The 25,876-nt window shown below is 40.4% G+C and overlaps 1 protein-coding gene across 3 annotated transcripts; it reads left to right on the forward strand.

Moving 5' to 3' along the window:
• The first annotated feature begins 1,011 nt into the window (after window positions 1-1,011).
• Window positions 1,012-22,201, forward strand: LOC105279514 (protein FAM49B). 3 transcript variants are annotated; one of them, XM_011339347.3, is made up of 7 exons: window positions 1,012-1,815; window positions 16,847-16,983; window positions 17,245-17,469; window positions 18,176-18,510; window positions 19,494-19,573; window positions 19,670-19,796; window positions 19,898-22,201. In XM_011339347.3, the coding sequence occupies exons 2-7, from the start codon at window positions 16,899-16,901 to the stop codon at window positions 20,033-20,035; spliced, it is 990 nt and encodes a 329-aa protein (XP_011337649.1). In that variant the 5' UTR covers window positions 1,012-1,815; window positions 16,847-16,898; the 3' UTR covers window positions 20,036-22,201. The 3 variants fall into 3 exon arrangements, with proteins under 3 accessions (XP_011337649.1, XP_011337651.1, XP_011337650.1); XM_011339349.3 differs by lacking the exon at window positions 1,012-1,815 and adding an exon at window positions 12,234-12,482; XM_011339348.3 differs by lacking the exon at window positions 1,012-1,815 and adding an exon at window positions 13,525-13,890.
• Window positions 22,202-25,876: the final 3,675 nt, after the last annotated feature.

Here is a 25,876-nt window from a genome sequence, read left to right on the forward strand (position 1 = left end):
TTCACGTTTCACGAGTCATTGCCCTCCTGACGTGTGATTCTTATCAGCGTTGACACGCTGATCCGCTAGCGTACAATGGATACCGCGGTGTGCTATAAGTCGATCGGAGACTCGATTAATCGGATGGGCAGATTAGATAAACGAGATTAATTCTTTTCGTCATGTCGCAGATATGATTACACACTCGTGTTTCAGGAGAATAAAATATTCCATTGAAGATATGCCTGTATTTGCTTTTCTGAGGTTTAACAATATCGATAAATAGATATTTGTAGATCCACTTTATTTACAACCTATGAGAAAATATAAATAAATATTAAATCGACTTTCTAGTTCTAATTCTAATTCTAATTGAGATAAAAGCGAAAGTCTGATCAGTCCTCGATAACGCTTTCCGCAACGATAAACTCATCTCTAATTAACGACTGCGGGAAGGTATATGAAGGTTGCTTTCCTCCAGTATTTCCCTCGATTATTTCCCTTCTATTTTACGGACAGATAAACTGAACTTTGTTCAGACATCGACTCTTTAAATCTTAATAATCCCCACCAGCTATACGTAACGTATTAAATATCATTAAATTCCCAATGACACTAGCAAGACCACACAAGCTTCATATGAACAATCGCTAACGCAAAACCTCTGACATGAGACGTAAAGAAACTATCTTTAGCTCGTCTCGACGTACGCAGGAAGGAACGTGGGAATTACTAACGATCATCGCTCCAGGAATGCCAGTCGATTATTCGCCGGAGTCGATTAGCCGTTGAAGCCGTCTCGCGCGGTCGGTTTCCGGAGCTGCAGCAACAGCTGGATGCAGCTGCAGCGTCGGAGCTCACGCTCCGCGTGAAATTGCGAGTCTGACGCTCGCAACCGCCAGCACCAGCAACGGCGGCGATGCCGTTGCGAGTCCACGCTGCGGGAGCCGGCAGTGACGTGCCGAGAGTGGGGTCGTCCAGCTGACTGGCCGCGCGGGGCAAAACTGTCTCGACGTTTGCTCCACGCTGTCGCTTTGACAGTAGTGCAACAACCTCCGCGGGAGTCGCGCCGCCGCCGTCGCCGTCCTGCCGTGGATCGCACGTCGTTGCATTCTCGATCAACGCGCCTGGCGAAGGGGCGCAAGTCCTCGCACCCCCGGTCGCACCCCGTGCTCCGTTCGTGGCTCGTTCGAAAGTTTCGCGGTCCGTCGCGCGACGCGCCGGGCGAACCGGTTCTCCCGAACTGGTTTCCCTTCGCCGCACGTCGATCGGTTGAATCGGAGAGACGCCTCTTCCCTTCTGCAGGTTCTCCTTCCCTCGAGGGGCGATCTACCACAAAAGCGTGGCTCTAGTTCGGGGGAAGCGCGGCGGCGCCGAACGGCAGATCGATACGTCCGTTCGATACTCTCCCCGTGGTGAGATCGAGCGAGGGACCGACCGGTCTCAAACACGCTCGCCGACGATCGAGTGAACATTCGAGCGGAGACAGAGTCGATCGTTGCTCGTGGCAGACACAAGGGAGCCGTTATTACGATACCCCGACGAGTCGTGTGTGGTTTTGTGCGCGTGATAAACGTTATCGGCCGGCGCGTTCGCGGGATCCCTTCGCGGCTGTCAAACGAGGATTCTTCCTCGGAAGGTTCCTCCGGTGCCAGTGGTGGTTTCTCCATCCTGTTTCCTCGAGTACCGGAAACCTGTTAAACTAAGGGAACTGAAGAGAACGACGCGGATGGCGCTCGGTGGCTCCGCATGAAGGGCCCTCGTCACGCTCTCGGCCGTTTAATAATTCGTTACAAGCGTTAAGTGATGCCGCGGCTCGTCTCGCTTCGTTAGAAGGTAAATAGACTTTTTTCGTACACCGTGTATGTGTCACGATCGCCCCGCGTGATCCCTTCGAGGCTTCTTTTCGTTATTTAGACCGCACGCTTGGACCGTAAATATATGACGTTACGATCGGATGTCGCGTACGATATCTCGCGATTCAACAGGAAGCATCGCGCAATTATTATGTACGACGCAAGGATAAGTTTAAATAACTCGTATCCGATGTAAACCACGCGATTAATTTTAATTATTTTATCTTAGATCTGGTTGAAAAGTAATGACATTAAGATACAACTTTGCTATTGTGAAATCCTGAATTGATATTAATCAACAAATAATTACCTAAATAATTTACTTAAACATTTTCGCGATTTTCTTTCTCGTTTTCACATGTATCCAAATTAAAAGTGCTTCTTTTAGTCGTAATTTTAGATATAAAATGGGTATATCTCATTTTTTCCAATAAATATCTCTATGAAGAAAACAAGTAATAAATTATACGTATCGTACATATAACCGCACGTGCAACGTTGAAAAATTACGTTGGAATAATCACTATCGGCGGTATTATCACAAAAAAGCTACATCTGTATGTATATATGTCACAATTAAAATCTTTCAATGCCAAATAACGTGATAATAGCGGCAGGAAGTGATTCACGATCTTGAAATTGTATATAAGCCTGAATGGTAATCAACGCACGCTCAATCGTATAATCTTCACCGGGCCGATTCGCGCACGATCTATCTGATGACGTATCGTTCTTCGATTCCGCAGTCTCTGCATATTCAACGATTTACAGGGTTCGTGAGCGCGTGACTTTCGTGGAATTAATTTTCACGTGGATGTAAATTTTAAGACACATTCGCTCGGACACGCGACGGATAAGGCACGAAGGTGAAAGAAGTCGTTATGCTTGGTTCACGTGGAATTGCAGATTTCAGCCTTACAGCGTACCGATAAGTGATGGCGATGCTGCCTCTTTGAGTTTCTCGTATGCGCGTTGCCTTGAAAACATTTTACATTTAAAGAGAGAAACTCTCCTGGCCGTTCTACAAAAATCTTCGCTTTTATTCGACCTTTCCTGAGAGAGAAAAAAGCGAGTATTACAGGTTCTAAAATTAATGTTTCCTCAAACAGTTATCAGCAGTAACTCAATGCATTGGAAATAAAAATCAGAGAGAAATTATATGACATACATCAAACGGAATATCTTATCAATTATAAACAGATTTTTTATTTTATACGTCTGTTACTGATTGGTAATCGATCGTAAGTTATTTAATTAGTGTATCAGTTTTTACCGGCAATTAGAGCATGGACCCATTCGTCGATAATACAAAAACCTTGGTTGATATACTACTGAAATAGATAATTTATTGAGAATCCCTTGCACACTCGATAGAAAGCGTGTTTTTCCAACAAAAGAGCTGCTTATTTGGAACGTAACTGCTTGCGAATGAGTGAAAGGACTACATGCACCGCGGAAACGTTTAATTAATACGCTAGGTTGAGTAAATCAAAATTTATCTGCATTGAGCCACTTATCATGGTTTCTTGCAGCTCTGCCGTGATATATCTCGATGAATTATATTGCTTTTTTTTCTTTTTCATGCGCAATATGCGAATGCACGCGCGCGTCTCACATAATCATTTAGCTGCTCCGATATCACTATCAACGCGAATGTTGTCACGCGACTGCCTCAATTTCGTTTCGGCCGACGTAATAATTGCTTGCAATCGGCAAAATAATTTAATCGGGATTACCGCGTTACTGGCGAGAATTTATATTGATAGAGCCAATGATCGCACGGTTCCCGCTTTCACGGAAAGGGCATTTTATCGCATTCTGCCGAAGGAAACCGCGAAACTCGAAACGAGCGGAATAATTCGAGCGTAGCCGCGCAACGTTTGCGGCATGATTCCGCCTGCTAGAACGATTAATGCCAGGGCAACGCCGAATAACCGTCGACGATTTTCCTGTTAGCTCGCTTGCCTGCGTCGGGGTTTGAACTTGGAAACCACATCTGACGCGTAAACGCCAATAATAATCCGTCTGCCACAAATGTAACCATGATGTAAGAGCGGCGGATATGTCATATTCGACGCTCTTTATTATCTTTATATTTAAAACATTTTATGATATTTTTTCTCTTTATTCTTATGCGCGTCTTCTTGATTTAATTCACTTTGATTTTAATTCTCGCAGTTTCTTATTAATGCGCGTCATGGTATTAATTTTTTAGTAAAAAACACTAATATGCTGCGCATACTTATAAAACGCATTTGAAATTTGAATCCTCGATCAGTATTTAATTTCCATTCGATGCATCAAACATCAAATATCAAACGGAATACATTATTAATTATAAATAGATTTTTTACTTTATACGTCTGTTACTGGTGGGTAGTCGATCATAAGTTATTTAATTACCGTATCGATTTTTACCGGTAATTAGAGCGTGGACCCACCCATCGACAATTAACAAGTAGGTCATTCGATCGTTCGCTAGGAACGCAAAGGGGAAAGCATAAGCGCAGATTCATCAACTGCTGATGGTGTGTTTCATCGATCGGGTGGTATCATCGAGAATTCACACCATATGTAGGCTTGGCGAAAATCGATCCAAACGCGTCACCGAGCTGACTAATTTTCCGCTGGGAAATAAACTCGTTGAATAGAGTAATGCTTTATTGTACAAAACGTGCGAGATTTTAACATCCATTTAATCATTTTGGAAAAATAAAAAAATTGGCTTAATAATATTATATTAGGGGTGTGATTTAGTTTTGAGGGTTTTTTTGCTCAAAAACGCATGTATTTAAATATGATAATGAATGAATACCTTAATCAAAATATTTTCCTTCGTTTTCTATCACTTTTTCCCATCTTTCTGGCAAGAGATGGATTCCACCACGATAAAATCACTCTTCTTTTCAGTTGATCCATTCGTCGACCAATTTTCGCACTTCTTCCAAATTATGAAAGTGTGTATCCTCTAAAGCGTGTTGCATCGACCGGAACAAATAATAATCGCATGGAGCAATGTCCGGAGAATACGCGGGGTGCGGTAAGACTTGCCATTCAAGCTCTAATAGTGTTTGTTTCACTGATAACGCAACGTGAGGTCGAGCCTTGTCACGAAGAAGAATCACTTTCCGTCGTTTACTCGCAATTGCTGGTCGTTTTTGGTCCAATGCTTGCTTCAACTTGTACAATTGGTGTCGATAACGATCAGCCGTGACAGTCTCATGCGGATTTAACAGCTCATAGTACACTATCCCACCAAATACAGAGCGTTACTTTTGAACCGTGAATATTGCGTCTCGGAGTGGATGTTGATGGTTCGCCTGGATCCACCCATGATTTTCTGCGTTTCGGATTATCAAAATAGATCCACTTTTCATCCCCAGTAACAATCCGAGACAAAAGACTCTTCTTTTTTTGCCTGGCGATCAACGAAATGCAAATGTTCAACCGGTTCGCAATGGCACTTTCCGATAATTCATGTCGAACCCATTTCCCTTCTTTCTGAATTTTTCCCATTTCATGTAAATGTTTCGTAACTGTTGTACGATCAACATTTAATGCTCTGGCAAGTTCTGAAGTGGATTCTGTTGGGTTTTCGTGCAATAATGCTTGCAAATCTGCATTTTCAAGCTTTCTTGGTTGTCCCGAGCGTTCTTCGTCCTTCACATCAGTATGACCACTTTTAAAGCGTCTAAACCAGTATTCACACGTCTTAATTGATGGGGTAGAATCACCATAAGTTTCCACAAGAATTCTATAACCGTCAGCCGCAGTTTTCTTTTGATTAAAAAACAAAAGCAACGCATGTCGAAAATGCTGTTTCGGAAGTTGCATTTTTACGATGATACAAACACGACTGTTATTGCATCTATTGCTATAATGCTACTAAATGTCATGGATAATGTCAACACTGTAAGAAACAACAGTTATCGGAAACAGCTATTGGAACAAACTGACACTACAGCCATCTGTTGCAAAACCCTCAAAACTAAATCACACTCCTAATATATAATGAGAAATATAAGTCTTTTTAATTAAATGGAATTTATATCAAACGATATTTAATTAATAATACATTAAGAGAAAAAGAACAAATATTTGATATATTCCATAATCGTGAAACATTTAATAAAAACATAATAGAAGATTTATTTCATGAGATAAAATGTTAAAGTCTCTATATGTTGTTTCGTATAATTAAGAACAATTGAAGAAGCCTTGAGAACGTGGTCGCTATTTTAATTTCAACATTAGAAAACATGATACGTCTGATGTATCTATCAGCATTATACATTATTATATACGCACTTATATATACTAGAATATACAGCCATTAGCGAACGAAATGAGAAAAAGGCAAAACTTGACATTTTCAAGAACTCTCAAAAAGTCGGACATTACGAGATTGATGCATTGACGTAAAATAATCGACGAACTTGTTGATCTCGAGAAGAGTTATGATGGATATCGGAAAACGCTTTTAAACATTTTTCCAGCGATTTACATATTCGCCACATGCGAGAATGATTTAAAAAGCAGCGCAGTTGTATCACGATCCGACTTCCTGGTACCCAAATTACAAATGTATATGCGAGTCATAGTCTTATTTAAACATAAAGTATATATATGCTTTACTTGTCGCGTGTTAACGTTGGCGTCGCGTGTTATCCATTAAAGAAAGTACAAAACGGAGCAACAAGATTCTGCGGAATTCCGACATATCAAGGTTGTCGACATATCAAGGTACTCTCAGCGAATTCTAATCTAATAGCTCGAATATTTCCGAAGATATGTAAATCGAAATCCCATTTTGAGCGGGATAGTTGAAATTCCGTTAATTTCTACGCATAACGGAAGTGGTAGCTTTCGTTGATATATTATGTCCGAGGCGCGTAGACCGAAAGACACTCTCTCTATCTATCCACTCGGCAGCTGTAGGATGAAGCTATCAGCTATTACGTCACGCGTTAAGTGTTAAGGGTACTGAAACGGATACCGCGTGTCCCTGGAATCACGAATGCACTTGGTGCACGTGTACGTGAAATTGGATCGTGGCTGTGGCGTGTGCGCGCGCGTCGGAGCCTTTAACATTTTATACTGCCATGCGGGCCATTTGCTCCAATTACCGATCCACTTTGTGCCGCAATTTTCGATTTTCTGGGTCGATCCTGGCGTGTGCATAATTTACGTTGCTCTCGTGCTTAAGACGTTTATGCGCAATTACAGGTTGCTACAGGAATGATAGTTAAAGCTCATTGAGACATGTATCTACGATGATCTAGATTCTAATATAGATCGCAGTGTGACTGCTAAACGACGTTAATGCTTCATGCACGTCATCCGATAATTAAGAGCGATCATTTTCAGCTTGTAGAATTCGAATAAATGTAATATCTCGGCAGTTGAATAATAATACTTGAACAATTTTTTCCGGTTTCGTCTGACTCAGCCTTGTTGACTTTTCTCGTCGCCGATGAGAGGTATCTGCCGATATCACGCGATTTTCGCTATTCATCATTTCGCTTTCCCTCCTTCCCGTTCTCATCGCTGCTTTCATTTACAATCAAATGTACGCCGATGCTCGTTGACGCATACGTGCGTACGACCGGAGGGGGATTTCACTCGGAGGTTTCCTGTCTTCGTCCGGGATATGACGATATCCCCCCTGCTTGGCCAGTGGCGTAAGCATTCAGAAAAATATCTCTCTTAGGTTCGATTCCTAAGAATCGCAGTGGTGCAGCATTCATTTTTCCGAAAGAAGAGAAAAAAGCCGCTGTATCATTTTTATTTCCGTTTCGCAAGCTCTTTGGATCGATCATATTCACTTGGCTGTCTTCCCGTAAAAGGCAGGTGCAATTAACATCAGCCGGTAGTTTGTTTAGATTGTTACAAAATAATTGCAACGACAGCGTTACGTAAACCGTAGAAAGTAAACTCCGTTATTAATCGACCGCGGAACAATGAGAGCGTACCGTGTCATTAAATTCGCGAACAATGCGCGCGCTTCTCGCGCGCTTAATTCCGCGAGCGTTCATACGTTGCTCCTTGAACCCGCCGTTCCTTAATTAATTGGGGGTCTCTGGTACAAGCGTGTCCTCCGCGACTTCGCCATTCTCATTCTCATCATTGTTTAGTCCTAACTGCCGTGTAGAGAAAACGGCCGCGTAATCGTTGTCGCGGTGTGATGGACGCAAGAAAATCTCATCACTCGGAGACGCAGTTACGTAAAACCGAGACATTATCAAAGGAATGACGCTGACAGGCTTCGTTAAATCCGTTATCGAGAACGTCGGATGAGCCTTTCGGCTGTATTGGTCCCTCGGCTACAACAAGGATACACGAAGCAAACTTCTTTGCGGTCCCCTTTTATCCTTATCGTGCTTTATTCACATTTTAAGCGCTTATCAGCGGCATGGACGTAACGAGTTCTTCTTGAGAGCATCCCCGCGAGGAGATACTCTTTCACGGAGAGGCCGCTCGGCGGATAGTTTATCGAAATCAACCGTTGAAAGTAGGTCATCGTGTCTACTGGGATTCAAATTGCTATCTTCGGCCCGCGGCTGGTCCGTGTAACTCGCCCTTTCAGCAAAATCGAGGCGCACCCTGCCGCTCTTGCTTCGACTTGAGGTCGTTTTTGCGGTCTCCGCTCCAGAAAGTCGGTTGCTTCGGCATCTCGCCAGTCCTCTCCCCGCGTCACCCTTATTTATCGACGTATCGAGTTCTCATCTCCCATCGGAAATCGCTGGATCGTCGCTCGTCAACCCCGATAATTAGTTCGCTCTTCCGTTAAAAGGGGCAGGGTCACATCCTGGAGAACCCCCGCGTTCGGATCGCCCGCAAAGGCGTGTTTCAGCGTGTATTGCGGCGCGTGTGCGCGACTTAACGAGGCGTTGTGTCCCTCGCAGATGCACCGAGCGTGCTTATGTGTCTCGATGCAATTTTAAGCCGCGTGCACACTTGCCATACTAAACGCGCGCACTAATGCACGCTCGCGTTTGGACACGTACGCCAGGGCCGCATCGAGCCTTCTTCGGATCGACCTCGTGATTGGATACACGAGATTTTTATGGAAATCTTTGCGTGATCGTTCATTTGAGGAAATTGAGAATTTTAAATGATCCGATCGAACGAACGTGCGACAAAATAAATCCGTTAGTTATTCGTGTTGAAGCACTGAGCAAGTCGCGGTGCAATTTTTGTTGCTTTCAGTGTACATGCATTAGCATTTTAATTAACATTGTTATTGAGATTTAAATTGATACGATGCTTGTTAATATGATAAAGGTGGAGTGTGAAAATATCTTGGCGAGCCTGATACATCGTCTTTAATCAGACGCGGGCAGACTTTTCTTTTTGCATGCGTATCGCAGACGCAACGATGTCGTTAACGATATTTTTTTGCGTAGCTCAGCCTGATGACATTTATATCGTGCGCGATGCCTTGCCTCTGGCAAAAAAGGGTGACGTCCTTTTCATTTTACGTGTACTTTTTTCACATGACGGAACTAATTGCTTTTTGTTATGCAGGCGCGTGTGACAATTTCGTTCCATGTCTTATGCGTCAAGTATACTTCTCTGATAATTATTAAAATGACTTTTCGCTTGTAAGTCGTTCATTTCAAGCGTAACAACTCGTGAGAAATTTTTTCTATGACAAGGACTTTTATTGGTTCGCATAAAAATTGTATTTAATCACAAGATTAGAGTTCAGACAATATGCATATAACGGCGCATAATAAATGTGGGACATAAATATGGGGAGGCTGAAGTTCATAACACAAAATTATTGCGTCGCATCGTAGATGCGCGAGAGGTGATGTCAAGCTGGAAGGGTTGTGTACGGTGATGGGGGGATCTCAATTGATTTGCTGGAATTGATGCACAAAAAGGCCTTTAATAGACGTCGATTATCCTCGCCCACAATTTCCGACGATTATCCAATCACGGTATTGAAAGAGGTGCAAAAATCTCGTCGCCGCGAAACGACATTTATGCCGCTCGTTACAATTGCCAACGCACGTTGCAGCGAATATGTACAACAGATAACGCGTGGCAAGCTTGTGATATTAATTAATCAGTTAAAAAGTCTTTCCAAAATTTTTCAACACGATTTTAAATTGTACGTATAAAAATATGCAACATCCATAATATTGGGTCGTCCGGAAAGTTCGTGCCGTTTTTGAAGGAAAATTCAAAGGCAACATTTTTTTATGTCGATAAATATTTATTGACTTATGTATGCACCGTTTTGTTTCACAACCTTTGTCCATCTTTCACGCAACTGGAAGATTCCATTCTCCCAGAACTTCTTAGGTTTCTCGACGAAAAACTCCTCAAGGTGGTTTTTTATGTCGATCAAAGAGTTGAAGTTCTTGCCGCTAAGAGAATTTTGCAAAGACCTAAATAAGTGAAAGTCTGAAGGTGCAATGTCTGGTGAATACGGTGGGTAAGGTAGCACATCCCAGCCAAACTCCAACAATTTTTGTCGGGTAGTCAAAGAAACATGAGGTCTGGCATTGTCCTGATGGAACACGACGCCCTTCCTATTGGCTAATTCTGGACGTTTTTCCTGAATCGCTGTCTTTTATTCGCTGTCTTTAATTCGTCCAGTTGCGAGCAGTACTTATCTGCATTTATCGTTTGGTTGTGTGGTAGGAGCTCATAATATAGGATTCCTTTCCAATCCCACCAGACACAGAGCATGACTTTTTTTGGATGAAGGCCGGCTTTCGGAGTGGTTAATGCTGGTACATTTCGCTTACCCCAGGATCTTTTTCGTTCTACATTGTTGTAAATGATCCATTTTTCGTCACCCGTCACTAATTGCTTCAAAAATGGTACGTTTTCGTTGCGCTTGTACAGCGAGTCGCAGATGGAAATGCGATCCATTACATTTTTTTCGGCCAAATTATGCGGAACCCATACATCATAGCGACTTACGTGACCAAGCTTCACTACATGATCCTGGACAGTGGTTTTCGATATTTTCAGTATCTCTGCTAATTCACGTGTCGTGTAGCGCGGGTTATTCTCGATCAGTGTCTTGATTTGGTCATCATCAGTAGTAGAGGGTCCGCCCGAGCGTTCTTGGTCTTTAAGGTTAAAACCACCAGCTCTAAACTTAGCGAACCACTTACGTACGGTTCTTTCAGCTAAAGCACCTTCTCCGTAAACAGAACATATCGAATTTGTTGCTTGTGAGGCATTTTTGCCTTTCCGGTAATAGAAAAGCATCAAGTGTCTAAAATGTTCTTTGTTTTCTTCCATCTTCAAAAGAGTACAAAACTGACACGAATCAATTTATCTGAAACAACTTTTTTCCTAAAGATGCGTTGAAATGTCACCTTTAAGCATATGTATATAAATCGTATGTTTTCAATAACATTGATATATTCAGACATGTTCCAACGCCATCTATTAAAAATCGGCACGAACTTTCCGGACGACCCAATAATAAATGACAATAAATGTCTTTTGAAATTTTAATTTTGTACCATGGTACATTTAAAGTGAGAGGCGAACAACTTTTATAAGCGACTTTCAAACAAAGGATACAGAAGAACAGAGTGTGCATTCAATCGAATGAGAAAGGGAATGACCTCTTTTATGCGACATTTTTCATAGAATAACACTTTTTGCGTTTTTATTAGTTTTCAAATATAATAGAATCATATTCACGGATTTGAGATAAGTCTTCGAATACCTTTCGAATTGAACTGGTAACACAAATACACGAAGTCGTTCAGGTGACACGAACTACTTTTAAATAAAAGGCTCTTTATTAAAGAGATCCAATTTTATCTATTTCGGGTTTCAACACATTCTGCAAATCAATAATCTGGAGATACATACACATAGAAAGCAGATTTAACTTCGCGTTATCTCGCAAAGTATTCTACATTCGTGATACCAACCATTATCGCATTTTTATCTTTAAAAATGTCTCTTTTTCTCAATCCTTTCTTCAGATTTGACACAATAATCAATTTTGTGAGAACTATCTATATAATTCTCATTATCATACGAAAAACATTCGAAATCGATTACAGGAAAGTTACTCGAGTCACTTGAGAATCAGGGAATCCCTCGTGAAGGGTCTCCGTTCCCTAGAATTCCCATAAGAATCCCTGAAAAATCCAAATCGTCCACGGGTCAAAACGTCTGTTTATGCGACGAGCGTTGACCCACAAAAGCACCGATGCAACGCGCCGCGATGCCGAGCGATGCGAATACTAATTCGATTAACTTCCCCCGAGTGACTCGGTCCACCCCCGAGCGACGTTGGTCACCCTTACGTGACGTCGACGTCACCCCGTCGCTCCACACGAAGAGAGCAAGTAATAGTATCGATAGTAATAGCGTGAGAGGCACGTGGATATCGGCTATTCGACACGCGCGATATCCATCGGCCGCACGTGCATCAATCTTATTATTATCCGCGATAATAGTGGCGCAATATCGAGAAATATCGAGCCTTTCGGACAGCGAGTCGAATTTATCCATGAACACTACAGTATCGATGAACGATGCACGAAACCGAGCAGTTTGTGCTGGCGAACGTTTCATTACGTTATCTGTTCTATCATCTTGTCGTATCAAGGATTCCATCACGTGAGGAACGTTCTCGTCTATTGTGGTTACTATACGGTATGTGTACATTCATTAGATAGATCGATGCTGGTTTGATGCTTGTCTGAACTTTCCCGCGAGCTTGTTAAGGGATGGCGATGTTAACTGAAATGCAGGTTTGAACGAGTGTCTGTACTCTGTTGCGAGATTGAAAGGTAAGGTATTGGTTTCAAAGTCTATCGGTAGCCACGTGCGTGATGTGCGGAGGAGGGTGCAAATTGCGGTGGCACGTGCAGCCTTCTTCAAAGAAGGAGAAGATACTTATTTAAATAGTGCTGCTTTGTATGCCGAAAGCATATGGAATAATTTATTTTTAACGTTGACTGGAAAATTTTAAATATTCTTTTTCACTTCAAGCTTTTATTTTGCATAAAATGGCGTGATGGCAGTAAAAAGTTTTCTTATTTTCAACATAGCTTTTTAATTAGAAAAATTATATCTGACATTTACAGTTTTTGAGAAATCATGTTTCGTTCGGTTTTGTGACAATTTATTTAGTTACTGAAATGTTATACAGCTGACAAATATATAAAAGTTTTAGTTTTTTGCTTTAATATAAAATTTTATTCTCGTTCCTTCTTTGATGAATTATCTTTGTATAAAAAGTGACAAGTATTACGCGACGCTTTCCAATGCAGCACAGTAAAATGATTCAATGAACGCAATTTTTGGAATTTATCGCGACGCTCACACCGGCAGCTTGTAAAATACGTCGCGATATCGATACCGGTATGCTTCGCGAGTTCCTCGTATTTTTTTAATCGCCATTTCTCTCTCGGCTTTATTTTCCCGACCGCATTATTGATCCGATCTCTCCGTAGATTCGTCAGATTCTCTTTTCTCTTGCATTGCATAAATTGTCCATCGTCAGGTGTTCTCTTTCTCGCTTCTAAATTTACACAAACGGATTTTGGATGGTCGTTTCAACCCTCTCCGTTCAGCGCCATCTCGTTGCCCTCGACGAAGCAACCCCCCATCGATTTTCCGCGCGCACGAGCGTGCCGCCGCCACCGTTGCTGCCGGCGCCGCTTTACCAAATAAGGGAAGGACTCGCGCGCCTAGCGAGCAACCCCTGCAACATGGCCGGTCGTCGAATGACAGTTGTTGCACTCACCTCGCCTGCCCGTTGACCTCGTGACGCACCGGCGTCCTCCGTTGTTCAACGTGCACCTGTCGGCGTCATGTGTCCGCGCGGCCGGTTCCGATCGCGCCGCGATTCCGCGACGGTGAACGCGTCGAACGTCACCGTGCGAGCAACGAGCGAGCTCAGGATCCTCGGCGCATCCTTGTAAAAAATATATCCCCGCCGCAGGACTACCCGGCTCGAGTTCCTACCCTTGGCGAGCTCTCCACGACTCGCTCCATTCTCCTGGGGGCAGGTGGCAGTCGGATATTGCAACAATCTCGTCTCTCTATTTGTGATACTGTAAATATTGCTGTCAGCTATCGCCGAATGATACTGCTCCAGAATTTGCTGAATTTCGCGAGCGGCCGTGTTTTGTTTATGCATGTCGGGGTATTGAAATCTTAAACGTCGATAGAGACATCCATCCTCATTCAGCTCCCGGTATCTTACGAATTGACAAAAGAGGAAGAGTCCAGAGATTAAACATAGCCGACGATTAATGAAACTGAAACTAAGAGCTCTGATTGATTTGAGTGCCTGCCTTTCAGAAAATTGATCCCTCAAGATCGTCAAGTGCGACCACTCATCTGAAACGTGGTGACTCGAAGGATTGATATCTTCAGGATACAATATTTTTATTTAAGGATCAACGCGATAGTTCACGTGTTGGTTTCGGTCGGTGATTAGTCAATCAGCGAGACGTCCGAGGTTTTCAGTGTGCAGTTCTTTGAACCCTATTCTCCTCGTTTGCGAATGCGTGGGAGTTTTGGCATATCGAGTGTCGGAACATCTCATTTTGGATAGATCGTGGATTTGTTATTTCAGTGTAATGGTATGCGCACATCGTTCACGTTAGGTTGGAGTCGCACATTTGCACGTACACAAAACGCTTTTATCGTGAATATTAGCGTAGACAGGAGGTAAGAAAACATCGTGAAACTAATCCACGAACGAGTCGCTGAACGTAGCAAGGCACATTAAACTTTTTTAAATTATGCAGTATCCGCTGAGACTCTAAAACTTTGCGACGAAGTATCTTTCTTCATTTTTTCCAGGAGAATGATTCTCAATTATGACATAAGTGGTTTTCCTTAAGTTAATTTGCTTCCATGTTAATTCAAGTTAATCTTTGTTTATCTTGTAAAAAAATAGAAAAATTGTGACGGTATTATTAAACGATATAGTAAAAAGCTACATTAAATAAAACTTTCAAAACGAATAAAGTGAGCGCGTTAATGAGATCGTATCTCCGTTGCGAAATTAGTTTCCGACAATCGTAAACACTTTTCCTAGTCGTTTTTACGGCAAACTGTATCCTGGATCACGAACAAGAAAAATTAACCGTATAATATGAAATTATTTAATAACGATATAATTATGGCATACTTTTTATGTCTCCTGATTTTTGAGCACGACTTATTGGGAATACGTGGTCGTAAAATTGTTTTAACTATTACTATCAAATTATTAAATTGGTGTTTATTATATTTTATACATTTCTGATATTTCAAAGTATACATCTTATTATCAGAAACATATATCATGGAAAGAGACGCAGAAGAAATATACACAGATGGAATAAAAAATAAATAATTATGCACAAGGGAATATCGCGATACACATGCGTTACTTGTTTCAAACGTTTCGAGCTGGGAACTAGAGGAATGTCAAACGCAAACATTTATTTTGCATTGCAGCTCGGTACATCTATTTACATTGCATATTGATATCGCTCATAGTCGCTGATAAAACGTACTATTAAGCGATGTTAACAATGCAAGGACTAGTTCGGATATTATTAGGGTAATATGAAATCTTATATAAAAATACGCAGGCATGCATTTAAATGACAATTTAAATTACTAGAATCAGTTTAGTTAGCCGCTCAGATTCTATAATCTTATATAAATATAATAAATATATTTTTAATACTGATTTAAATACGATGAACAATTACGTGTTAAAATAACTTAATTAATCTCTTTTACACGTACGTACTTAGACTTAAAAGATTTATTCGCTCTTGTAAATCTGGATATTTTAATAATTCCAGCTCTTGCGTTGATTTAATCACTGATCTACCATATCGCGAACTACTATACTATAGAAATCCAGGCAAACGGAAAATTATTTAACAATCTCTATACGATAATATGCTCTATATGATAATCATTTCATCGCGATCAGAGAAGTCGAGGGGCACAACGGCCTGAGAAGATGACGAGCGCGAAATGTGTGCTCCCGGTTCCGAAAATAACGCAGCCGTTCGCCGCGTACGGCGGAATCTCGCAGTACGCAATTTTAGAAGCTGCGATCGCCGATCGCCGTTTCTCTCGCGAGTGACAAGCACAGGCTCGATCTTCTCGGACGTGCGAGCCGAGTCCTCGCAACGCAAAAGTCGCGGTGACTGTTCCCACGTGAATCATCGTTCAGATCGCAGTCCACGTACTTTACGACCGAATGGAACCCCTTCGCGAACGCCTCAGGTGAGGTCAGCGGGGTTGCGTTCGTTGAAATTGATCAACGGGATTTATTTCCCCCGTCGATGCCAACGAGAGTTCGCAGAATCCATTTGTTCTGCGGCTTCAATACGGATACACGCGTTAATTCGAGCCGTCAGGCGCGCGCGCGCGCGTCTCTCGTCCGGAATTAATGGTTCGACGTGTATATACCAGCACAGAGAACATATAGGCTCAGTCTCCGACCAGAAATTTCAATTTCATTGTATTCACGGTCCGGTGACACGTTACCGTTCGTCGGTTGGTGCTTGAGCGAAGGCACTCGATCATACGAACGTGTCTTCTGCTGCAGTTTAAATTAAATATTGAACGAACGTTTGAGTGTCCTCTGAGAGATTCCGCGAAAATCCCTTCTCTCTTCGAGTCTGCAGTCACGTTGATATATTTTAGGAAAAAGGAAAGATATTTGTGCACGCGGATTGTGTTAAAACAATTTATGGAGTGCTGTAAAGTTTCTGGACTTAATTTTAATGATAAATTTGTTTGATAAAAACAATGTCGAGTGAATTATTTTATGGAAGGGAAAAATTTGTACACGACATGAATCGTTTGCATGTTTTTGGTATTCAAGATTGAATGTCTCAATAAGAAAATCTTTAATGAAAATTTTGGGATAGGTTGAACTTAATGAAACATAGATTTGATATCTAAAAAGTTCACTTTACGAAAGCAAATAATCATTTGTTATTTTCGTTGCGCATAAACTCGTATCGTGTAAACAAATTTTTGACTTGCAGATGCCTTTCACGTTATAAAGTGACCCTTGTCGAAAGAAGCTGTACACTTACGATGGGCAAGCTTTTAAGTCTTTTGGCTCGAGACGAGTCTACCTGTTGCACGCCTCAAAAGTACGACGTCTTCTTAGATTTCGAAAGTAAGTAATAATAATATATCAATTATTTCTTAGTTCTGATATATTAATCCTAAATATTATCTTTCATTGCTTATTACTAATATTTTCTTTGCACTACTGATGTTTATATTTTTAATCAAACATTATTTAAATTGTGCTATAATAAAAAATATAAATTCTGTAATAAAATTAAAGAAACAAAGAGAAAAAAATTGATAGAAGATTATGACAAATATGATATGTTCCAATAATTGTCATTTTGTATTATTTGCTCGTTCTCAGATGCACAACCATCGGACATCGAACGCGAGACGTTCGAGGCGGTGCAGAGAGTGCTGAAAAATTCCGAATCCATTTTGGAGGAGATACAATGCTACAAGGGAGCCGGAAAAGAGATTAGAGAAGCGATTTCGGCGCCCACGGAGGAATGCCAACGAAAAGCTTACCTGACTGTGGCACCTCTCGTCGCGAAACTCAAACGATTTTATGAGTTTTCTTTGGAGCTCGGTATGCTTCATTGATCATATTAACGATAAGATATCAGTTTTCTATAAATGGCAATATTGTGTACTCCGCCTCTTGGAAACTCGATATCGGCATGAACATTGGAAAAACTTTATCTCGCAAAACACTTTCAAGCTACGCTTGCAAATTTTTAATTGTGTTGTGTGGTTATCGGAAATGTCCGCGAAAACAATATTTTAGAATGCCGTTCCCGATATCTGACATTTATCAATTTTTAGTGTATATTTCTGGTAAATGTAGAACAATATTAATTTTACAATAATCGGATTCTTACGTTTTGCATTTGTTAATTATCTCTTACTCATCTTAGTGATCATCAGCGGAAATTCATTCATAGTTATTTTAAAAATTATTTAGATTATTTATATTATCGGTTAATTAATTTGTTCTTCATTATTCTTGATGCTGCAGACAACATATTAATTTTCAATTTCGATATTAATTTTCAATTATGAGTATATTGCATCAATGCTGTTTACTTTTTATATATTGACCGTATAAATTGATACTGATAGGATTATATGCGTAATCCTTGAATATTACGCGTATAATTCTATCAGTATTAATTAATTTCTGCATGTTTTGTGTAAACTAATTTTGACTGATATCTGTGACGTAACGCGCAAATTAAATTCAATATGTGGCTCGCTGGTAATTCAGTCGTTCATTCGTGCGCTCGTACATGCAGAAAGGGTTGTGCCAAAAATTCTGGGACAACTGTGCTCGGGAAACCTGTCGCCGACGCAACATCTGGAGACGCAGCAGGCCCTAGTCAAGCAATTGGCAGAGATACTCGAATTCGTGTTGAAGTTCGACGAGCACAAAATGAAGACGCCCGCGATTCAAAATGACTTCAGCTACTATCGGAGAACATTGACGAGGGCATCACTGGCGTGTCAGGACAACGCCGAGAAGGACCTAGTCGTCGGCAACGAGCTCGCCAACCGTATGTCCTTGTTCTACGCCCACGCGACACCCATGCTTCGGGTTCTGAGTCACGCGACCATTACTTTCTTGATGGACGTAAGTGTTATCGCCTCTCTCTCTCTGCTACATTGTTCTCGTCCGCGCGACCTCCCATTGTTGTCGGGACAATTATTGATCCGGCCAGATGCCAACTGATGGCAATTAGGCGAAATTCTGCGGTAATCCAGACTATTCCGGCGTATCCGTTAATTGGCGTTAATTCCCGTATTTCTTCGATTGGAAAGTGACCGCTTGCTTTTTTGTTTAAATTACATAGTGCTTTCGTGAAAAACTGCTGATCGAATTTCAATCACTGAAACTCCGTAGTCTTTCATGCGAATATGGTGCGCTTTTTGAGACACATTAGCTTTTTTAAAGCTTACCGAAGTGAAATAGATAATTTGAAAAGTTTGACGTATAAGCGCATTTTGTCTATTGTACTTTCTTTGTTTAACAATATTATTTTCCTGCAAGTTTCGTATTAATTATTTTGACACAAAGATGCTTTTAACGTCGTGACGTCGAACGAACGATTTTTCTTCGCTCGCGTTGATTGCAATGACAAATAACTGCGTTACATGATCGACATATGGTATAACGGCAAGTGGGGCGGGTAGATGAGAATAATGGCTCTGCTGAAGCAGAAAATTGACAGGTATCCTGGTCTGCGATTTAAATTACTCGAGCTCTGCGTGGACTACATCAGTCAGACAAATAAACGTAGTATGACGGATAACATACATACACGTCATGCTATTTAAATTAACACTGATTTTCCAATAATAATGTAATATTGTAATATCGCAATCCTCAATTTGTTGCACAGCTTTAAAGCTCGTTCTGTAGCGGATATCGGAAATAAAACTATATTTAAAAACAGTCTGCCAATTGAAAATAGATTACCATTTTCAATCATTCTTATTTAAAAATAATAAAAATACAAAATAAAATATATATAAAAAATTAAAATAAAAAATATAATAGTAACTGAAAAATGATGAATCTGGTATCTGTTACACGTAAAATTGTTATTTTTTCAGAACGAAGATATAGCACGGGAGAACATTACGGAAACTCTCGGTACGATGGCTAAAGTGTGTCTTCGTATGTTGGAAAATCCGTGAGTACCATTTCCGCCAGAATGCAAAGAGAGAGGGCTTCACCGCAAGCGAGTGGGAATTTCTTCGAAGCTAATTTCGGAAATATCTGTTCCCAGGAATCTACTGGCGCAATTCCAACGTGAGGAGACCCAGCTCTTTGTTTTAAGGGTGATGGTGGGTCTGGTGATCCTCTACGATCATGTACATCCTCAAGGTGCCTTCGTGAAGGGTTCGAACGTGGATGTGAGTACGAAACAAAGACTTTTGCAAATTTTGAGCGTAATCATTTTCAATAAGAACCCGGCATTCTTTAACGACTCTCTAATGTCGCAATCTGCCGATAGGTCAAAGGTTGTGTGAAGCTGCTGAAAGACCAGCCGCCGTGCAAGAGCGAGGGTCTTCTGAACGCCCTTCGTTATACCACCAAGCACCTGAACGAGGAGAACACGCCGAAAAACATAAAGAACCTGCTGGCTGCATGATTACCGAAGCAGCGTGGCTGCTGCATCAGAAGCTGAGACCGCCGGCCGCATCTCTTCGCAAACTCTTCTCGCGAATGATGTCATCTCGAACGGCCATCTCCGTTTAGCTTCTACGCGCGGATCTACAAGAGAAAATTCGTCGCTCGCGCGAACCGAGAGATCGCGACCCACGACTCGACCTTCACCTGCGTTTTGACCATGCGTTCTTGGAACCACCGAGAGCTGCCTGAAAACTGCCGAGATACTTGAAATCTTCGAACAACCATCGTCGAGCGACGCGATGACGCGACGATCGATCGTTCGTTTTATTTCTTTCTGTACTCGTCTCTGGGAATATATATGTATGTGTGCGCGTGTGTGATCATTACCGTGATTCCCGATATTTATTAGAAGCGAGACGACTATTGTCGCAACAACGACATCGCGACGCGACGAATCGGTCGAGCGAGCGTCATCGGACATTTTTATTGTGCATTTATACTCGTTTCAGCGTCAACGTCTCGCAAGAACGGATTGCGCGGGCGTTTAGTTTCAGGGAGAATTTGCATTTTTCTTTTTTGTCTACCTATAGAAGAAACCAAAACAAAGAACAATAGATTTGTAGGAAGGTTTGCCGCGCGCAACGACGTTTTCCTTGGTGCAGTGTTCCAACCAAAGTCACTCATTAACGTAATTCCCGCCCGGAAGGGACGAGAATTTAATATTAGAGCATATCATAGTGTATTTATAGAATAACATGGGCCGTGGACTTTTTGGGGGTGTTACGAAGAGAGCTTTAATCACGTTATGGATATTATGAAGAGATCTTTAGCTCTTGTTTTCTTTGTTGACTGGCGGGCGAGAGAGTGGATTGTGAGACTGTGCGGTGCCGAAGAGTCGAATATACTGCTGGAATATAATTGATAACCTCATTTTATCCAGATTAATTTTTTGAAAAATATTTAATATTACTGCATGATCTGAATTGATTATGAATTAAAAACCATTTTGTGATCTTGTCTCAGACATGATCAAAGAATGAAGGAACCAAAGACGTGTTTAGTGTATAGCGAAGTTGCAGAAACATCAGGAGTGATTTATACATAATTATTATGATTGTATTATAACATTAGTATTCTTATTATAAATTAGCCCATCGATCAAAGTTCTATTTATAACAATCGTCGAACGAATCAGACATGCTGCGATATATGTCAGTGATATTGCGTTATTGTGTGCGTATTAATACGGAAATCCACGCGTACGTGTACAAACATGATGATTATATGCGCAATTTTATTGTACTTTGTTGTTCCGACTTATGCACAATGTGTTGAACATGCAAGAGTAATTGAAAACGATTTGAAGAAATCGAGAATGTCATCACAGATTCCATTGCTCTCATTATATTTTTACGTAATATTTATTGTAGTCTTGAAATTATGTCCGGCGAATATATGACATGTTTTCAATCGATTATATAATTAAGTCTTATATTTTTATAGGCGCAAAATTGTTTGACTTTTCATTTTAATTCTTGATTCATACTTTCGATATAAGTTTTGCAAAATCTGTAAAGGATAATTTATAAAATCGGCATAGCAGAATGTAAGCAGTTCCCAGGTAGATATCGCGATCTTTTTATTAACATAATGAACAAAACTTTGATTACACAATATTTCAGACTATATCTCTTTTTTACATGATGCGAATATCGCGAAGAACGCGCGGGAGTTTTCAAAATGACTTTAGCACAAAATATCTTCTTGCGCGTTCTAGAGATTAATACTTTGAAGACTGCTTACCGACTGTAATGTGGAGTATTGTGTGTAAGAGTATGACGTACGCATAATCGGCGATCACATTTACATAAGAATTTCCTGTGAAACATACGTTCGTCAGTAGCGAACCTCAGAAAGACTCATGACTGTATATATAGATTGTTACGATGTATCATTGACATCCACAGGTATTACTCCTCTGTTACACTGGCACTCCGTCGACAAGTGCCCTGAATTATTGCCTTGGTAATATGTAAGAGAGGAACAAGCGGACACAGTATTCAGTTATTTTCATGTATCGTTGTATGCTTCATTTTGTAACGTTATTCAGTGTCAATTAACACGACGAATATTATTGCACATATTACGATTGTACTTCAATTCAATTAAAATCCCCTGAAACGTCGAAGGCTTGTTATTATTTTATCCTTTGCCGATGAATCAGTTCCTTCCAGCAAATACGTATGTATATATTTACGTATACGATAATCATATGCTGATTTTCTTCCAGCAAATACTTCCTCCCTGTGTTTCATGCAAGGATTAAGTACTATTCATAACTTGTTCGACAAGCAGGATGTGGTTAAATTGTTGATGCTTAGTCGGTCTGTTACGCATGCATTACGCATGTATTATTTTATTTCAACTGGAACTCGCGTAAATTATATTGTAGAAAAATTTGTATTAATTAAAATTTATTACATTATTATAAATACACACATGCGTGTATTCATAAAAAGACATTTTGTGTGCAATTAGATATTGAAATTAGGATTTGCGAAATAAGTATACTTTAAAACAAAATCTACTCATATTATATTAGTTATAAAAGATTACAGCCGAATTTTGGATACATATTTTTATAGTATATACAGGGTGAGGCACCTAAAATAGGCCACCTGAATATCTCGGCTGTTATTGGTGATAGAAAAAATGTGTCAGACCAAACTTGCATGGTTTCGAGGGACACATAAGTTGTTCTAAATAATTTTTTATTAGGTGGACGCGTAGAAGTCATATGAAGGTCAACTTCGTTTTTTTAAATGGTATGATATGTTTTTTTACGTCATTTCTGAATTTACGGTATTTTCAATAGCAGAGAACTCTAGGCAATATAAAGTAAATTATTTTCCCTTGCAGTTGGCCTTCAGTGACCTTGAATGATTTTGACCCGTAGATCAATGTGCGCATCTTTAAACGCTCTACTAGATGGTACGTAAAAAAACATATCATACCATTTAAAAAAACGAAGTTGACCTTCATATGACCTCTACGCGTCCATCTAATAAAAAACTATTTAGAACAAATTATGTGTCCCTCGAAACCATGCAAGTTTGGTCTGACACATTTTTTTCTATCACCAATAACAGCTGAGATATTCATGTGGCCTGTTTTAGGTGCCTCACCCTGTATATGTGAGGTCATTCATTAGCCGGGCAAATTAATTCGATGCTTTTTTCGAAGAAATTGAGTCTTCATTGCAAAAAAAATAATAAACATGTCACCAACTTCGAAATGTTCGCTAGCATGTTCTAATCCTTTCCTTCATCTATCGAGTAACTAAAAAGTTTTCCCCTCTTGAAAAAAAAGGAAGTAAATAAAGACTCAATTTCTTTTTCTTCAAAAAAGCACCAAATTAATGTACACACCTAATACATATTTTATTTTGCTATGAAATTCAATTTTTTAATGATTGATAACAAGTAATGTTGAAATCTTTCTTACTTTCTTATGGTAATTGAACTTTTAAGATTACTATTGTTAATGATTGGTAAAATAGCAAGCTACCATATTGTCAGTCGGTCAACAGTTTGAAACCTTTGCTGAGGGATCATGGTTCCCATAGAAGGTGGCGGAAAAGAGCTGATGCCCGCCATTACGTGACGCCAGGGCGGTTATTAAGGCGCAATTCTTTAAATATTGATTGAAAGCAGGCTGAAGTTGGTGGGTGGTGCTCAAGGGAGGCTGGAGGGACGGAAACGGAAGATGGAGGTTGGTCGAACTGGCGAGATGAGATGAGAAGGTTGACCGAGAAGGGGAGACTATCTATTATATATGATGAGCACGGTCGCTCCCTATAGATTTTTTTATCATTATACATGCAAGTCGCCGCAAAGATAAATTTTTAATTATCGGTCTTGCCGCAAAGTTTAATTAAAGCAGTTTCTAGTCTCGCTAAAGAATCGTAAGTTAATAAATGCGCGAAAAAATATTGATTCAGAAAGTTTCAGTTGATTGAAAAAGTTGTATTCCTGAAATTAATTATTTTCGAATATTGTAATTTAATATTCTGGCTAGGATAATAATTATTTTATATTGCTTAAATAATAATAAGTTTAAAGAAGATTTATATTATGAAAATAGCAAGCTTCTAACGTTAACAACGTGGAAGCATAACGCTTATTAAATTTCTTCATAACATTCCCATTTATATCGAGAGCACGTCCAACTTATCAAATGTATGTTTGCATTAACTAGACATACTCCATTAGGGTAAAAGATGTAAAATTGCAAGAAACTATTGAAACAATTTACACCAAAATCTGTTAAAATATTAATAATTAAAACTTTTCGATCGTTTTGTACGTATTGCTGTTTATCTTTCACATTAAAAAATTAAAAATATTCTATTATTTTATCTGCATGCTGTATTGTTTATGAATAAATTTCCTTTTGATGCATGTGATGTTTTCTTAATGCACGATGCCATGATAAGCCAAATTTAAACTAAATTTGTTCAATCATGCAATATCAGTCACGTTTTTTATTCTTCATCATCATATATGCTCTGAAAATCGCGATTCATAACCAACGAATTAACAATCGCGATTCTTTCTGGCGTTCCTGAGAACGGCCATGTTTTCGAAGGCATCCGAGAATGTCGCTCAGCTTTTGTTTTGCCTTTAGTGCGACCGCCACCGCCATCAGCACCACCCTTGCAGGTTCCCCTTCTCACCCCTCCGTTCATCTCCTGCCGCCACGCACAACCCGCTTCGGCGACCCTCGTTTTTTTGGACTAGATGCCGTTGAAGTGAGCGAGACGGACAGAGGAACCCCTATGGATTTTTTTTCCGCACCGCGAGAGCACCCGCTCTCCACGCCCCTCCGCTCGCGATGTTTTAAGGGCTGCAGCAACGCTTGGCGGTAGCTCTAAAAAAATTCAACCTTCAATTTGTAAGGTTGGCGGCCTGTTTAATTGCGATATCCAATTCCTCCTCGCAATCCATCTCTTTTTTCCTCCTGCTCCCGCTCACTCCCTTGCCCACAGCCCTCTCGCTCGCGGTTTTCGAGGCGTCGAGATGGTTCATAAGGGCTGCTCGCTCGTTAATCTTCCCAGACGGTTTTTTCGTCCCTTTTTTGCCATCCCGAGGCGCGACGTCGCCTCGCTCGGGAATAATAATGAGACTAATCCGCGCGACACACCTTGTACATTAATTCCTCGCACGGAGCGTGCCTCTCTGGAGCCAGCCACTTCAAAGTCCCGGCGATGCGAATCGCGATTTTTTTTTAATAACGATGGTTTGAAGGGAAGAAAGGCTAATTCTGAAGAATGAATGATGATGACCGAACTGTAGGCCACGTGAGAAACCATGATTTCTACAAATATGGATCGCATGACAGTGCTAATAATCTATATTGGTTTTAATAATATTTCTGTAATACCATTATTTAATGTAGTTATACATTTATATTTGATTATACCAAGAAAGTAGCTGCGACTATATATGTAACAAGATAATTTTTTCAATAAGACACTCGTACGTACAATTATGATGATAAAATCATTAAAATATAAAACATTTGAAATGTTCTTTTCCTCATAACTTAATGTTGTAATTATGTTTATTCAGCGGTCGACAAATTGACAACTAGTTAGAAAGAAACCGTGATATATCTGATTCATATAGAAATGATATAAAATTAGCTCAATTGATTTCGGACAAAAATTCACAAATAAAATCTTCTTGTGCATTTTTGGACGTTCTGACAAGTTCGCTGTAACGAGACGCAGCTATGCCGATTTGTGATCCGCTACAAAAAAGGGCTGCTCAGCGGGCGAGCATAATGCCCGAGTTTACAG

This window comes from Ooceraea biroi, chromosome 9, assembly GCF_003672135.1.
Source record: "Ooceraea biroi isolate clonal line C1 chromosome 9, Obir_v5.4, whole genome shotgun sequence".
Lineage (NCBI taxonomy): Eukaryota > Metazoa > Arthropoda > Insecta > Hymenoptera > Formicidae > Ooceraea > Ooceraea biroi.